Source organism: Mustelus asterias, chromosome 5 (assembly GCF_964213995.1).
Source record: "Mustelus asterias chromosome 5, sMusAst1.hap1.1, whole genome shotgun sequence".
Lineage (NCBI taxonomy): Eukaryota > Metazoa > Chordata > Chondrichthyes > Carcharhiniformes > Triakidae > Mustelus > Mustelus asterias.
In genome coordinates, this window is record NC_135805.1 from 117,208,390 (window position 1) to 117,226,428 (window position 18,039).

Below are 18,039 nucleotides of genomic sequence, written 5' to 3' on the forward strand. Positions count from 1 at the left end.
AGCCTCTAATCATAGAATTAATTAATAATTAAAACTTAATAATTATCTGAAGAACTACTTCATAGACAGCCTGACAGCATTATGCAAGATCATTTTTCCTAAACACTGTATATGCGTGCTATGTTCGAACATATGTTATATACTTAGTAGACTCTGTGTTGGGCCCCCTATTATTTATCATTTATATAAATGACATTGATGACTGTGTGGGTGGTAGGATTAGTAAATTTGCGGATGACACAATGATTGGATGGGTGGTTAACAGTCTTGGGCTACAAGATCTAGATAGAATGGTCAAATTGGCAGCTAAGTGGCAGATGAAATGTAACCCTGAAAAGTGTGGCGTGATTCACTTTTGAAGTAATAATTTGACAAGAAAGTACTTAATGAATGATAAGACACTAGGAAGTTCTGTGCAACAAAGGGACCTTGGCATGTTTGCCCACAGATCTTTGAAAGCAGAAAGGCATGTTAGTAGAGTGGTGAAAAAGGCATATGGGACACTTGCCTTTATCAATCGAGGCATAGATTACAAAAGCAGGGAAGTCATGTTGGAGCTGTAAAGAACTTTGATGAGGCCACAGCTAGAATACTATGTGCAGTTCTGGTCATCACATTATCAGAAGGATGTGATTACACTGGAGGGGGTGCAGAGGAGATTCACCAGGATGCTGTCTCGGATAGAAACTATCATTATCACAAAAGAATTAGTGTTGAGCAAGATGAATCATAGAATCATAGAATCCCTACAGTGCAGAAAGAGGCCATTTGGCCCATCAAGTCTGCACCGACCACAATCCCACTCAGGCCCTACCCCCACATCTACTCGCTAATCCCTCTAACCTACGCATCTCAGGACACTAAGGGGGAATTTGAGCATGGCCAATCAACCTAACCCGCACATCTTTCGACTGTGGGAGGAAACCAGAGCACCCGGAGGAAACCCACGTAGACACGAGGAGAATGTGCAAACTCCACACAGACAGTGACCCAAGCCGGAAATCGAACCCAGGTCGCTGGAGCTGTGAAGCAGCAGTGCTGACCACTGTGCTATCGTGCTGCCCATGGGGGGGGCGGCACATGGTTAACACAGTTAATGGGGCTAAAGGTAGACAAGTCTCCTGGTCCTGATGGAATGCATCCCAGGGTACTAAAAGAGATGGCGGGAGAAATAGCAAATGCACGTGTGGTAATTTACCAAAATTCGCTGGACTCTGGGGGGGGGGTTCCCGCAGATTGGAAAACAGCAATTGTGACGTCACTGTTTAAAAAAGGAGGTAGACAAAAGGCCGGTTAGCTTAACTTCTGTAGCAGGGAAAATGCTTGAATCTATCATCAAAGAAGAAATAGCGAAACATCTGGATATAAATTGTCCCATTGGTAAGACGCAGCATGGGTTCATGAAGGGAAGGTCATGTTTGACTAATTTGGTGGAATTCTTTGAGAACATTACATGTGCCGTGGACAATGGGGAACCTGTGGATGTGGTGTATCTGGATTTCCAGAAGGCATTTGACAAGGTGCTGCACCGAAGACTGCTACATAAGATAAAGTTACGGGTAATATATTAGCATGGATAGAAGATTGGTTAACTAACAGAAAACAAAGAGTGGGGATAAATGGGTGTTCTTCTGGTTGGAGATCAGTAGCTAGTGGTGTGCCTCAGGGATCAGTGTTGGGACCGCAATTGTTTATGATTTATCCAGATGATTTGGAGTTGGGGACCAAGTGTAGTGTGTCAAAATTCGCAGATGACACCAAGATGAGAGGCAGATCAAAGTGTGCAGAGGATGCTGAAAGTCTGCAAAGGGATATAGATAGTCTAAATGAGTGGGCGAGGGTCTGGCAGATGGAATACAATGTTGGTAAATGTGAGGTCTTCCATTTTGGTCGGAATAACAGCAAAATGGACTATTATTTAAATGGTAAAAAATTGCAGCATGCTGCTGTGCAAAGGGACCTGGGTGTCCTTGTGCAGGAATCTCAAGGAGTTGGTTTGCAGCTAATTAAGAAGGCAAATGGAATTTTGTCCTTCATTGCTAGATGGAGTTTAAAAACAGCGAGGTTATGTTGCAGCTGTATAAGGTGCTGGTGAGACCACACCTGGAGTATTGTGTACAGTTTTAGCCTCCTTACTTGAGAAAGGATATACCGGCACTGGAGGGGGTGCAGAGAAGATTCACTAGGTTGATTCCGGAGTTGAGAGGGTTGGCTTATGAGGAGAGACTGAGTAGACTGGGGCTATACTCATTGGAATTCAGAAGAATGAGAGGAGATCTTATAGAAACACATAAGATTATGAAGGGAATAGATAAGATAGAAGCAGGGAAGTTGTTTCCACTGGCAGGTGAAACTAGAACTAGGGGGCATAACCTCAAAATAAGGGGAAGCAGATTTAGGACTGAGTTGAGGAGGAACTTCTTCACACAAAGGGTTGTGAATCTGTGGAATTCCCTGCCAAGTAAAGCAGTTGAGGCTCCCTCATTGAATGTTTTTAGGTAAATATTTGAACAGTAAAGGAATTAAGGGTTACGGTGAGCGGGCGGGTAAGTGGAGCTGAGTCCACGAAAAGATCAGCCATGACCATTATTGAATGGCGGAGCAGGCTCGAGGGGCCAGATGGCCTCGTCCTGCTCCTAGTTCTTATGGAACAGTTAAGTTATGAAGAGGGGTTGTTTGGGTTGGATGTTTTCATTGGAGCAGAGAAGACTGAGGGGGCGACCTGATCCAGGTGTACAGGATTATGAGAGATATAGACAGAGTGGATAGGAGCTGCTGTTCCCCTTAGTTGAAGGGTCAGTCACGAGGGGACATAGATTCAAGGTGAGGGGCAGGAGGTTTCGGGGGGAAATCTGAGGAAAAGCTTTTTTACCCAGAGGGTGGTGACAGTCTGAAATGTGCTGCCTGCTGCGGGTTGCCTCATGTCATTTAAAAAGTATCTGGATGAGAATTTGGCACATGATAACATTCAGGGCTATGAGCAAAGTACTGGCAGATATCAGTTAATATCAGTTGTTTGCATTTAGTATCGGTTGTTTGGGTTTAATCTCAGTTGTTTGGGTTTAATATCAGTTGTTTGGGTTTAATCTCAGTTGTTTGGGTTTAATCTCAGTTGTTTGGGTTTAATCTCAGTTGTTTGGGTTTAATCTCAGTTGTTTGGGTTTAATCTCAGTTGTTTGGGTTTAATCTCAGTTGTTTGGGTTTAATCTCAGTTGTTTGGGTTTAATGTCAGTTGTTTGGATTTAATCTCAGTTGTTTGGGTTTAATCTCAGTTGTTTGGGTTTAATATCAGTTGTTTGGATTTAATCTCAGTTGTTGTGGGTTTAATCTCAGTTGTTTGGATTGAATCTCAGTTGTTTGGGTTTAATCTCAGTTGTTGTGGGTTTAATCTCAGTTGTTTGGATTTAATCTCAGTTGTTTGGGTTTAAACCCAGTTGTTGTGGGTTTAATCTCAGTTGTTTGGATTTAATCTCAGTTGTTTGGGTTTACTCTCCGTTATTTGGGTTTAATCTCAGTGGTTTGGGTTTAATATCAGTTGTTTGGATTTAATCTCAGTTGTTTGGGTTTAATCTCAGTTGTTTGGGTTTAATCTCAGTTGTTCGGGTTTAATCCCAGTTGTTGTGGATTTAATCTCAGTTGTTTGGGTTTGATCTCAGTTGTTTGGGTTTAACCTCAGTTGTTTGGGTTTAATCTCAGTTGTTCGGGTTTAATCCCAGTTGTTGTGGATTTAATCTCAGTTGTTTGGATTTAATCTCAGTTGTTTGGGTTTAATCTCAGTTGTTTGGGTTTAATCTCAGTTGTTTGGGTTTAATCTCAGTTGTTTGGATTTAATATCAGTTGTTTGGATTTAATCTCAGTTGTTTGGGTTTAATATCAGTTGTTTGGGTTTAATATCAGTTGTTCTGGGTTTAATCTCAGTTGTTTGGGTTTAATATCAGTTGTTTAGGTTTAATCTCAGTTGTTTTGGGTTTAATCTCAGTTGTTTGGGTTTAATATCAGTTGTTCTGGGTTTAATCTCAGTTGTTCTGGGTTTAATATCAGTTGTTTGGGTTTAATCTCAGTTGTTTGGGTTTAATCTCAGTTGTTTGGGTTTAATATCAGTTGTTAATATCAGGGATTTGTTCCCAGGAGCAGGCTGAGGGTAAGAGAGTGGGTTTTCTGACTTTAATTAATTATTTATTTTTTCAGTTAATTTTGGGTTTAAAATCGGAGGTTTTTTTCAAAACCGGAAGTCGGGCCAGGAGAGGCCTGGGGAAGTTTTTGGAGGGTTTAAAAGCGCACCAAAGTATACAGCGGGCAGCATTGTAGCGGGCAGCAGAGTGAGTGGGAAGTTGAGTGAGCTGTCAGGGCTTTGGCTCACAGGGCTTTGACGAGCAGGGGTGAGTTTTTGTTTCCTTACACTCTTATTAACTTTTCACTGTCTTACTTGACATAAAGTGTCCAGTATGAGTGTGAAACCAGTGTGTTGTTCCCAGTGTAGGATGTGGGAGGTCCTGGAGGCATCTGGCCTCCCGGACATCCACATCTGTGAGGGGTGTGTCGAGCTGCGGTTCCTGAGGGACCGTGTTAGGGAGCTGGAACTGCAGCTCGAGGATCTTAGGCTGATGAGGGAGAATGAGGAGGTGATAGACAAGAGCTATCATCAGGTGGTCACACCAGGGCAACGGGAGGAGGCCAAGTGGGTGATGGCCAGGAAGGGTAAGGCTAGGGTGGTTGAGAGCACCCCAGTGGATTTGCCCCTGCACAACAAGTACTCCTGCTTGAGTACTGCTGGGGGGGACAGCCCGCCTGGGGGAAGCAGCAGTGGCCGTGTCTCCGCAGTGGAGTCCAGCCCTGTAACTCAGAGGGCTAAGGAAAAGAGGAGGAAGGCGGTATTAATCGGGGACTCGATGGTGAAGGGGACAGACAGGCGTTTCTGCGGAGGTAGGCGGGATTCTCGCATGGTGGTCTGCCTCCCTGGGGCCGGGATCCAGGATGTCGCTAGTCGCGTCCTGGAAATCCTGAGGTGGGAGGGAGAGGAGCCTGAGGTAGCGGTACATATTGGTACCGCTGATGTGGGTAGGAAGGGAGAAGGGGTCGTGAAAAGGGAGTACAGGGAATTAGGGAGACAGCTGAGAAAGAGGAAAGCAAAGGTAGTAATCTCAGGATTACTGCCTGTGCCACGGGAAGGTGAGGGCAGGAATGGAGTGAGGTGGAAGATGAATGTGTGGCTGAGGGACTGGTGCAGGGGGCAGGGATTCAGGTTCCTGGACCATTGGGACCTCTTTAGGGGCAGGGGTGATCTGTATACAAAAAACGGGTGGAACTTGAATCACACGGGGACCAATATCCTGGCCGGTAGGTTGGCTAAGGTTACTGGGGAGAATTTAAACTAGATAGGTTGGGGGGAGGGGAGCTAGAAGAGTTGACTAGGATCAAGGAACTAATTGATGGGGTGGAGGATGCAGGGGTAAGGGGAATTACAAAATTAATGGTAGAGGAGAGGGTGCAAGTGAATGAAGGCGGTAATTTAGATAAGGGAGTAGAGGGAGAGGGTGTTCGCGACTCATCAAAGCGGGTCCAGATAAAAGCTGGAATAAGGACACTTTGCCTGAATGCACGAAGCATTCGGAACAAGGTAAATGAGTTGATGGTGCAAATCAGCACGAGTGGGTACGATCTAGTGGCCATTACAGAAACGTGGCTGAAAGGTGACCAGGACTGGGAGATGAATATCCAGGGGTATCAGGCGTTTAGGAAGAATAGACAGGAAGGAAAAGGTGGTGGGGTCGCGCTATTAATAAGAGATAATATCAGGGTAGTACTGAGGGATGACATAGGCTCTGAGGAACAAAACGTGGAATCATTATGGGTAGAGATGAGGAATAGTAGAGGGAGAAAGACACTAGTAGGTGTGGTATATAGGCCCCCAAATAATAATGTTGAGGTAGGGAGGGCTATAAACAAGCAGATAAGGGATGCGTGTAAAAACGGAACGGCAATAATCATGGGGGACTTCAACATGCACATTGACTGGCAGACTCAAGTCGGTAAGGGTGGAATGGAGGAAGAGTTCTTAGAATGCTGTCGGGATAGTTTCCTTGAACAGCATGTTACGGAACCGACGAGGGAACGAGCTATTTTGGATCTGGTATTGTGTAACGAGGTAGGTAGAATTAAGGATCTTATTGTGAAGGACCCTCTTGGGTCTAGTGACCACAATATGGTCGAATTTCTGATTCAGATGGAAGAGGAGAAAGTTTGGTCCCAAACCAGTGTCCTCTGTTTGAACAGAGGGAAATATGATAGGATTAGGGATGAATTGGCTAAGGTAGACTGGGAGAGCAGGCTGGCAGGTAGGATAGCTGAGGAACAGTGGAGGATTTTTAAGGAGATCCTTTTCAGTTCTCAGCAAAAATATATTCCAGCAAAAAACAAGGATTGTAAGAAAAGGGAGAACCAGCCGTGGATAACGAAGGAAATAAAGGAGAGTATTAAAATAAAAACAGCTGCGTACAGAGTGGCCAAAAATAGTGGAGAAACAAGCGATTGGGAAAAATTTAAGAAACAACAAAGAGAGACTAAGAAAGCGATAAAGAAAGGAAGGATAGACTATGAAGCTAGGCTAGCAATTAATATAAAAAATGATAGTAAAAGTTTTTATAAATATATAAAAAGGAATAGAGTGGCTAGAGTGAATGTTGGACCCTTGGAGGACGAGAGGGGGGGAGTTAATAGTGGGAAATGAGGATATGGCTGAGTCTTTAAATAAGTTTTTTGTGTCGGTCTTCACGGTGGAGGACACAAATAGTTTGCCAAATATTAACGATAGAGGGTTGGCAGCAGGAGAAATACTTAATACAATTAATGTTACCAGAGAGGCAGTGCTGGGTAGACTAATGGGACTGAAGGTGGATAAGTCCCCGGGTCCGGATGGAATGCATCCCAGGGTATTGAAAGAAATGTCAGAGGTAATAGTGGATGCGTTAGTGATTATTTATCAAAACTCGTTGCATTCTGGGGTAGTGCCGGTTGATTGGAAAACGGCTAATGTTACGCCGCTGTTTAAAAAAGGAAGGAGACAAAAGGCGGGTAACTATAGGCCGGTCAGCTTAACGTCTGTAGTAGGGAAAATGCTGGAATCCATTATTAAAGAGGAGATAGCAGGGCATCTGGATAGAAATGGTTCGATCAATCAGACGCAGCATGGATTCATGAGGGGAAAGTCGTGCTTGACGAACATGTTGGATTTTTATGAAGATGTGACTAGGGCGGTTGATGGAGGAGAACCGGTGGATGCGGTGTTTTTGGATTTCCAAAAGGCGTTTGATAAGGTGCCCCATAAAAGGCTACTGAAGAAGATTAGGGCACACGGAGTTGGGGGTAGTGTGTTAAAATGGATTGGGGACTGGCTATCCGACAGGAAGCAAAGAGTCGGAATAAATGGGTGTTTTTCCGGTTGGAGGAAGGTAACTAGTGGCGTGCCGCAGGGATCGGTACTCGGGCCGCAACTATTTACCATTTATATAGATGATCTGGAGGAGGGGACGGAGTGTAGGGTAACGAAGTTTGCAGACGACACAAAGATAAGTGGAAAAGTGAATCGTGTGGAGGACGGAGAAGATCTGCAGAGAGATTTGGACAGGCTGAGTGAGTGGGCGAGGATATGGCAAATGGAGTATAACGTTGAGAAATGCGAGGTTATACACTTTGGAGGAAATAATAACAAATGGGATTACTATCTCAATGGAAACAAATTAAAACATGCTACCGTGCAAAGGGACCTGGGGGTCCTTGTGCATGAGACGCAAAAGCCCAGTCTGCAGGTACAACAGGTGATCAAGAAGGCAAATGGGATGTTGGCCTATATTGCGAAGGGGATAGAATATAAAAGCAGGGATGTCTTGATGCACCTGTACAGGGCATTGGTGAGGCCGCAGCTGGAATACTGTGTGCAGTATTGGTCCCCTTATATGAGGAAGGATATATTGGCATTGGAGGGAGTGCAGAGAAGGTTCACCAGGTTGATACCGGAGATGAGGGGTTTGGATTATGAGGAGAGGCTGAGGAGATTGGGTTTGTACTCGTTGGAGTTTAGAAGGATGAGGGGGGATCTTATGGAGACTTATAAGATAATGCGGGGGCTGGATAGGGTGGAGGCGGAGAGATTCTTTCCACTTAGTAAGGAAGTTAAAACTAGAGGACACAGCCTCAAAATAAAGGGGGGTCGGTTTAAGACAGAGTTGTGGAGGAACTTCTTCTCCCAGAGGGTGGTGAATCTCTGGAATTCTCTGCCCACTGAGGTGGTGGAGGCTACCTCGCTGAATATGTTTAAAGCGCGGATGGATGGATTCCTGATCGGTAAGGGAATTAAGGGTTATGGGGATCAGGCGGGTAAGTGGTACTGATCCACGTCAGATCAGCCATGATCTTATTGAATGGCGGGGCAGGCTCGAGGGGCTAGATGGCCTACTCCTGCTCCTATTTCTTATGTTCTTATGTTCTTAGATGGGATGAGGTGGGAGTTCAGGTGTTTCTAATGTGTCGGTGCAGACTCGATGAGCCGAAAGGCCTCTTCCGTGCTGTATGATTCTATGATTCAATGCCTGGCCACCATGGTGGTGCAAATCTTAATGCAATTGTTATCAGTACTGTGTTACTCTTTCATTGGAAGTAATTTATGATGAAGATATTTTACCAATAGAATTTGATAGAAGTTAGGGTAATGGTCAAATATATGCAGTGAAATTCCAGTTTCATGTGGTGTGGTATATTCACCAGAACAAATTCTGTTGCAGAAATTTCAAGTTCTCATTTGGAAGAACTACTTGATGACATATAGTCTGATAAGGCTTCCTTGTGAATGGCCTGAGAACTACATTCAATTGTGGAAAGAACTCCTGCATGACTGTCACAAATGAGATCAGGGAAATAAATGGCTCAGAATAACACAAAGTAACAGATCCCATCCAAAAACAATTGATTGCTAAGTGACAAAAAGATCCAATTTTCAAATTTCATGTGCAATGTTGCAACCCTGCATGAACAGTATTAAATATATTCAAACATCGCTGTAGAAAGCGATACTCACTGTGGCACCCATGTCAATCAAGTGGCCGACGAATGGTTTTGAATAGTTTTCAGTTTTATTTGAGGACCATACTTCCACAAATGCCACAACATCTGCCGAAAAGTAGCATTCAATTAGTAATTATAGTATCACATACAATGATCAAACTGAAGTTTCAAAACCAAGGACTTCCAAGTTCATTTGAAAATTAATGAAAATTGACTGGCAAAATACTGCATCACTAAAAAAAACAATTAGGTAAAAAACTAATTAAACCTCAAAAGGACGAATAACTCTACAAGTCTGGATTGTTTGAAATATTTCATATTTTCACTTCATCCAACTTGAATAAAAGTCAGTTCTATCCTTTCACTCTGGTACATTTCAGCGCAATTACAGATATTTAGTGGTTTAATGCTGCAGTAATACAAAGATGTTAAAAAGACTGGAGCTACATCATGTCACAGGCAGTAAAAATTATAAACAAAGCTACTTAGAGCTCGATGCAAGAACCCAACTAACTGGGTTTATATTGGGAATCCAAAGCACAGCTACCACGAAAGACTCTTTCGGGAATGGCTGGCAGCTTTGTATCAGCTTTCAGAACAGCCTGAAATGTTTGTGTGCATTAAATGAATGAAGCCACTCATGAGTTACAATCACCCATGGTACTTGCATTTCTGGAAAGACTGAGCAGGAAAAGACAAAAAACTGGTGTTTACATTATTAAAGCTCCTCCAAAGTCTACATTTATGTTTAAAAATGTCACTCAATTTGAACAAATTCCAGTCGGAAAAAGGAAAGGAATAAAACAGAATTTTTTAGTGCAAGTATTGTGAAGTACTCCCACATTTATATTCTCTGGATTTTCCTCCCCTGTGCAACAATTTGCATCTATATTGCAACTTTAACATTGTAAGATATCCCAAAACTCTTCACAGGAGTGTCATCAAACAAAATTTGACACTGAGCCACCCAATAAGGAGACATCTGGACATACGGCCAAAGGTTTGATCAAAAAGATAGTTTCAAGACAATTCAAGGAGATTATTAAGAATCTATTAGCCTCCAATAACTGAAAATCAAAAAAGATTCATCTCATCTGTAAAAATTGAAACCCAGATGGTTCAGTAACTTTATTAAAGGCAAAATATTGTGGATTGTAGAATCTAAAACAAAAACAGAAAATGCTGGAAAATCTCAGGTATAACAGCATCTGTGGAGAGAGAATAGAGCCAACGTTTTGAGTCCAGATGACTTGATGAAGGATCATCTGGACTCGAAACATTGTCTCTATTTTCTCTCCACAGATGTTGTCAGACCTGCTGAGATTTTTCAGCATTTTCTGTTTTGGTTCAGCAACTTCTGCAGTTTGAATTATTTTGCTTCAATACACACAGAAAATGTCTTTTTTTAAATTATAAAATATTTCCATCATTTTTTGGTGCAGAATATATAACCTTAACAGATGACATAATATTAAAATTGTCACTTCCGGCCTCAAAAAATCATCCACATTGAGATCCAGCATGTTTTACCACTTTTGGGAGAGTATGTATCCAGCTGGTATTTGTACATTCCATCTTTTATATGTGATTTGTATAAATGTTTGAGTTGATTTATAAAGCAGACAAGGCAACAATCATGTTACAATCTTTAAAAGGCAAGCTCAGTCTAACTTTAAATATATTGTCATTTGAATTAAATTTAGAACAATGGAAATATTTTCTGATACAGCATCATTGGTTTCACAACTGGACAATCTATGAGCTTGCTCAATACCTTGGAGAATAGTTTTTTTGCCGCAGTCACTGGTCATTCTGCAGGAGTCTGTGCAATGCTTCTTTATCCCAGTCAGAAATTTCCTCAAAGATTAGCTGTATTATATAAAAAATATAATTTTGAAATTGCATAGCAAAATATGGGGCTTCACCATATTTTCTAAAATTGAAGAAATAAATAGCACAACCATCAGCATCTGAAGACATTAATATTTTGGTTAGAAATTCTTACTCAGTGTTACAAAAGAAAGACTGGCCCTTCATAAAGCCAAAAAGAGAGTGTGAGTGATGGAGCAAATATCATAAATAATAGCTCAAGGGGATATGTTTATTATCCTCTCAACTGAAAAACATGGGATGACAAAAGGAGATCTTAGTCAAGTTATAAAATGGTTTTACAATGACAGCATCTAAGTAAAACAGATCTTAAACAGAAAGAAGCAATATGAAACATGAATAGGATGAACTACACCCCAGAGACAACACTGGGCAAAGATGGAGGTCAAGATCGTAACTCATTGGTGAAAGTGAAAAATTTTGCGACGTTAGGTGTTCAATCCAAACAGAAATAAAAAGCTATAAAATGTATTGCAACAGATAATTTAAGAGTTTAAGATACAAGTGTTGAGTGAACGTATGCTGCAACAGTATATAGCCAAGATTAGGAAAAAAAGTCAACAACTAAAGACAATGAACTGAATGAAACCTTGCCACAGGTGTCCCCAAGGTGAACAAGAGCAATCCACACAAAAGTGAAACTGCCTGACGTGACAGCACCTCACTTCCCACAAAAACAGATATTGTATTATCTTCGAACCTGAAACTTACCAATTGTATGCACAATACTGGCATAAATTTGCCAAATCGTGTCAGTCAACAGTCTTGTTATACTGTTACTAAACAAACGCACACCACTGAAACTAGCGTTGCCCTTAAATTTAGGTACTGTTAATTAATGTTACATACCTTTACTTTTGTTGCAGTCATCAATACAAGTTGGGATACAATTAATTATTGTGCAATTGAGTCTGCAAAATAAAGTAGTGCTAGTTCATGCAATCCAGGCTGACTTTGTTGTCAAAGCTTCTAGTGTAGTTGTGGACAATCGACCCATCAGGGCTCTGAGTGCTGCCCGTGATACATTTTGCTGACCATTGCCAGCAATGTAGGGTTGCCAGAATATTACAAGATGTAAATTTTAAATTTAAACTTTAACAGATTGCTTTATTCAAGTTAGTCACAACTTTTGCTTATTCCGATACTGATAACTATCAGTATCTTTCAGACTAGGATTAAAGCAATGAACTAATTCTGATACTGGATATATAAATCACATGATAATAAACAACAATTCTATTTTTTGATGTATGCAGATGTATGCAGAAGAAAAAGCAGATTTGTCTGAAAACACACACTACAATTTCAAAAACAATATTTTTGCATCACATGAAGAGGGTTTAAAGCTTCGCTATCTTCCAAGCTATATTTTGCAGAGATTAGCTATACTTTTATCTATCTTCTGACCATCAATGAAGCCAAAGTATAACATGATAGGACATTTGATGTAAACTTTAGCAATACTATAGAACTTCATTTTGAGTTTAAGATAAGTTGACAGACCCTTCAGCATTTGCAGTAAGTGACGACTGGGCATGACTCAGCTTATATGTGGCATAAACAAAACCTTGTTTCACTCTAAACATCTAATGTAACTTACAACAATCAGCACTGATACCACCCACTCTCCTTTTCACCCAAACCTTTGGAGCAGTGTTGTTACAATGTATTTTTTCCGCAACTGGAGTTTCTTTAAGGAAGTATCGAACCCAAAAGTTAGTCTTCACTTCCAACAAGCAGCATAATTTCCAGCATAAAAGAACAATAATAAATTTAAACTGTCGTAGGCACTTAAATTCAAGGAGTAAAAACAGGGTGTAGCGTTAATAGGAAGAACTTTTGCCAAGTTTTATTTTCCTTCTCCTTGGTCCTTTCACAACAATATTGTAGATAAAACTTAACCATCAAGAACTGTTCAGTCCAATGTTGGAAACAACAGTTGGTTGGAGCAGTATGATTTTATTTTGCTGTGTTTCTTCATAACAAATATATAATTACACACTAAACTAATTGCTCAAAATGCATTGTCCTATCAGCAAGAACGGTGAAAATAAGCTCGAGATTTAGGCTTGGATTTTTTGGCCCCATTGTGGTGGGACCCCTGGGATTTGGTGGCCCAGACAAACGTTCATTGACTTTTAGGGGGACCGAGTGGTCCCAGTGGCAGGTTCTTAGAGATGGGATTCCAGAACTTTGCACCCAGTGAGTTAAAGGCACAGCCACCAAGCAATTAAAATTGGGCCTGCTCAAGAGGCCAGAATTAGATGAGTGAAGATATCTCACAGAATTGTAGGGATGGAGGTGACAGAGATAGGGATTGCTGAGGACATGGAGGGATTTGAAAACAATGACAAAAATTTTTAAATTGAGGTGTGTGCTTAACTAGGAACCAGTATACGTCAGTGGGTACAGTGATAAGTGAGAGTAAGATCAAAGACAACAGGTTTTTGGAAGACCTCAAGTTTATGGAGAGTAAAATCTGGAACATCTGTCAGAAGCGCATTGGAGTAATCAAGTTTAGACTAAGCGATGGCATGAATGAGAGTTTCAGCAGCAGATAAACCAAGGCAGGGATTGTGTTGGAAATAAGTGGTCTAATGTATGGCTACGTGGCTGGTAAAAGATTGCAGGGCAGAATTTGCAGAGACTCTGAAGGATCTTGACCACACTGCCTTCTCAGTCTCCTCTGCAACTTTGATGGTCTTTATAATGCCTAACATCCAATATCAGGTGGCAGATCATCCTTTCTTGCACCTTTTTCTATGTCAATATGTAATTTAGTAACAGTAACTGTTGCTGTTGAATGGAAAGATGTCAGGAATGGCTGTGCCATACTCAGCCTGCACTTCAGCACTAGTGCTCGTGCAACTGATCCTGATGCCTTTTCAGTCACTGGCCAAAGGTCAGCATTGTAGTAAATCTCAATTCCTGCAAAGCCCAGTGAGTACATTTGACAGTTAATGGGACTCTTAATCATGGTCTCAAGCCCCAAACTGGGTGAATATTTTTAAATTTAATATCTTGTCTTCATTAGTTATTTTTATTTTATATGTAAAACATTAAACAATTGCGATGAATAAAGGTCTTTGTCATAGGTACAAGAATTATAAAATGTGAATAGGGTCTTCCTGGAAGAGCCCAGCTCGGTTGTAGAAAATGGCCAGCAGCATGAATTAAAAACCCCACGACCTCTACCAGCTAGGAGGACAGGGGAGCAGAAGCAGGGGAGCAGAAGCATGGGAACATTTCCACCTAAAAGATCCCTTCCAAGCCACACACCATACTGTCTTGGAACTATATCACCATTTCTTCACTGTCGCTGGGTGAAAATCCTGGAACTCCCTTCCTGTCACTGTGGGTTGTCCTACACCTCGTGGACTGCAGCGGTTTGTGGCAGCAGGTCACTGCCACCTTCTCAAGAGCAATTGAAGATGGACAATAAATGTTGACCTAGCCAGCGACACCTACATCCAGTATAAGTAAAAAAGAAATGCAGCACAATCTCAAATCTTTTTCCAGCATCTGCAAAAGCACCCACTAAAAAATAGCCATATTCCAATGTATTTCTAATGAGAATTTGAATAATAGTGGCTGGCAAATAAAGCAAACATTTTGGGGGAAAAAAAATCAATCTGAACATTATTGTGCTTTGATTTAGTCTACAATCAGACATTTCAGTTTGCTTCTCAAAACTGCAACTGTCTATCTAGTTGCAAATGATAACAGGAGTTACAAGACACCAGCTTCAGGAAAGACATCTCTCACTTTCTGCACCTGACACTGCCTCTGCACGTGTCTTTCTGTAACAGGATATCAGAAAGGCACTAAACATATCTGATGCGCAGATAGGTGGGCTAGTATGCAATAAAGTAGGAAGGGATTTAGAAATTGATATGGATATTCGGTGAGTGGGCCAAAATTTGACAGATGGAGTTTCATGTGGATAAGTGTGAGATTATCCATTTTGGTTGGAGAAATAGAAAGGGAACTCACTATTTAAATGGAGAAAAACTTCAGAATGCTTCACTGCAGAGAGATCCGGGTATCCTCTTGCACGAGTCGCAGAAAACTAGCATGCAAGTACAGCAGGTAACAAGGAAAGCAAATGGAATTTTGGCATTTCTTGCTAAAGGAATAGATTATAAAAGTAGGAAAATGTTGTTTCAACTGTACAAAGTATTAGTGAGACCAAACCTCGAGTATTATGCACAGTTTTGGTCCCCTTACTTGAGGAGGGACGTAGTTGCATTGGAGGCGGTTCAGAGGAAGTTCACTCGATTGATTCCAGAGATAGGGGGTGTTTGTCTTACGAAGAGCAGTTGGGCACATCAGGCCTATACTCCCTGGAGTTAGAAGAACGAAAGGAGATCTAATTGAGGTATAGACATAAAAACTAGAAGCAGGAAAAAAACCATTCGGCTCTTTAAGCCTGTTTCACCATTCACTTTGATCATGGCTGATTATCAAATTCAATATCCTAATCCCCCCTTCATACGATGCTAAAAGGGATTTACAGGGGAGACATAGAGCAGATGTTCCCTCTTGTGAGGCAATCCAGAACAAGAGGCCAGAGTTTTAAGATAAGGAGTGATAGATTTAAGACAGAGATTAGGAGAATTTTCTTCTATTTAAGGATCGTGAGTGTGTGGAATTCACTACCCCAGCATGCAGTGGATGCCAGGACATTGGGTTTCCTCCAAGTGTTGCAGTTTTCTCCCACAGTCCAAAAGACATGCTGGTTAGGTGCTTTGGCTGTGCTAAATTCTTCCTCAGTGTACCCAAACAGGTGCCAAGTAGGGGATTTTCACAGTCACTCCTTGAGACACTAAAACATTTTTTAAACATTTGAAGAGGAGATAGACACATTTTTAATTAGTAAAGGGATGAAGGGATATGGAGAATGAACAGGAAAGTGGAATTAGATCAGGCATGATCATGAATGGCCGAGCAGGCTGGAGGGGCTGAACTGCCTACTCCTAGTTCTTCTGCCAATATCCTGTTGCTGGGGTTGTGTTCTGGCTCATCCTCTGTACAACCCTTCCTCTAAAATGTCCACGACCCCCTGAAACTCTCTCTACAAATGGCGAGTATTCCCAGCACTTTATCTTCGTTCACACTTCCAGCATCCGCAGTCATTTAAGATAAAAGCAAAATACTGCGTGTGCTGGAATCTGCGGATTGCAAATTCGCAGTCATTTGCTTTTTCATGAGATGAAACCCATCCATCCCCGACACCCAGGGCTCAGCAGCCACCGGTGCGGGTTTTGACCAGCCGCTCAGATCCGGAGAAAGACAAGCAAAGTAACCACCCTCCCAGCGGCACAAAGATCCGAAACGCCGGGTCCCTCACAACCAGACAGACCCCCGCCCCGTCTCGCTGCAACTAACCTGTCGTTGCTCTCATTGAGATTTAAACATGGCGGGAGGAGACCGCGCACCGCTAGGCTCGCCGGGAAAGGAACTCGCTACCAACTGTCAGGATGCGGAACGGAAAGGGGGGGGCGGGGCGGGGAATGAGTGGGCGGGGCTGCGGGACAGTTGCTATACAGTGAACCTGGGGACAGAGGCGAGTCCAGAGCGTGGCCCCCGGAGTGAGGTTCTGGGAGCAGGGGCGTGTTCACGGGGGAGGGGCCGACACAGGGGGTGTGGGTGGGGCCTGATCTGCGGGCGGAGCCGGCGATTTGGGGGCGGGGCTTTCACTGTCAGTGCTGACAGGACAGCAGCTGAATGCGCACCGATTTAAAACTGTCCCTGTCCTTGAAGGTGGGCATTCTGAGTCATCATCCCCGCAGCACAACTGACACCTGCTGGGTTCAGGCTGGATCCTGCTGGCAGGTGTCCCGTGGCAATGCTCACTGAGGTGGAGATGCCGGCGTTGGACTGGGGTAAATACAGTAAGAAGTCTCACAACACCAGGTTAAAGTCCAACAGGTTTATTTGGTAGCAAAAGTCACGCACTTTCAGAGCGCTGCTTCTTCATCAGGTGAGTGGGATTTCCGTTCACAAACAGGGCATATAAAGACACAAACTCAATTTACAAAATAATGGTTGGAATGTGAGTCTTTACAGGTAATCAAGTCTTAAAGGTGCAGACAATGTGAGTGGAGAGAGAGTTAAGCACAGGTTAAAGAGATGTGTATTGTCTCCAGCCAGGACAGTTAGTGAGATTTTGCAAGCCCAGGCAAATCATGGGGGTTACAGATAGTGTGACATGAACCCAACATCCCGGTTGAGGCCGTCCTCATGTGTGCGGAACTTGGCTATCAGTCTCTGCTCAGTGACGCTGCGTTGTCGTGTGTCGTGAAGGCCGCCTTGGAGAACGCTTACCCGAAGATCAGAGGCCGAACGCCCGTGATCGCTGAAGTGTTCCCCAACAGGAAGAGAACACTCTTGCCTGGTGATTTTCGAGCGGTGTTCATTCATCCGTTGTCGTAGCATCTGCATGGTTTCCCCAATGTACCATGCCTCGGGACATCCTTTCCTGCAGTGTATCAGGTAGACAATGTTGGCCGAGTTGCAAGTGTATGTACCGTGTACCTGGTGGATGGTGTTCTCACGTGAGATGATGGCATCCGTGTCGGTGATCCGGCATGTCTTGCAGAGGTTGCTGTGGCAGGGTTGTGGTGTCGTGGTCACTGTTCTCCTGAAGGCTGGGTAGTTTGCTGCGGACAATGGTCCGTTTGAGGTTGTGCGGTTGTTTGAAGGCAAGAAGTGGGGGTGTGGGGATGGCCTTGGCGAGATGTTCATCTTCACCAATGACATGTTGAAGGCTCCGGAGAAGATGTCGTAGCTTCTCCGTTCCGGGGAAGTACTGGACGACGAAGGGTACTCTGTCCGTCATGTCCCATGTTTGTCTTCTGAGGAGGTCGGTGCAGTTTTTCGCTGTGGTGCGTCGGAACTGTTGATCAATGAGTCGAGCGCCATATCCTGTTTTTATGAGGGCATCTTTCAGTGTCTGGAGGTGTCTTGCGATCCTCCTCATCTGAGCAGATCCTGTGTATACGGAAGGCTTGTCCGTAGGGGGTGGTTTCTTTAACATGTTTAGGGTGAAAGCTGGAGAAGTGGAGCATCGTGAGGTTATCCGTGGGCTTG

At 42.9% G+C, this 18,039-nt stretch overlaps 1 protein-coding gene across 1 annotated transcript in view; it reads right to left on the bottom strand.

Annotated features, from left to right (window-relative positions):
• The window catches only part of mcph1 (microcephalin 1), a 334,501-nt gene extending 318,110 nt beyond the window's left edge, over positions 1 to 16,391 (bottom strand). The window contains exons 1-3 of the mRNA XM_078213236.1: positions 16,336 to 16,391; positions 10,832 to 10,926; positions 9,071 to 9,162 (exon numbers count right to left, since the gene is read on the bottom strand). Of these exons, the coding sequence (XP_078069362.1) occupies positions 9,071 to 9,162; positions 10,832 to 10,868 (129 nt within the window). The 5' untranslated portion in view covers positions 10,869 to 10,926; positions 16,336 to 16,391. The remainder of the gene's footprint in view (positions 1 to 9,070; positions 9,163 to 10,831; positions 10,927 to 16,335) is intronic.
• Positions 16,392 to 18,039: the final 1,648 nt, after the last annotated feature.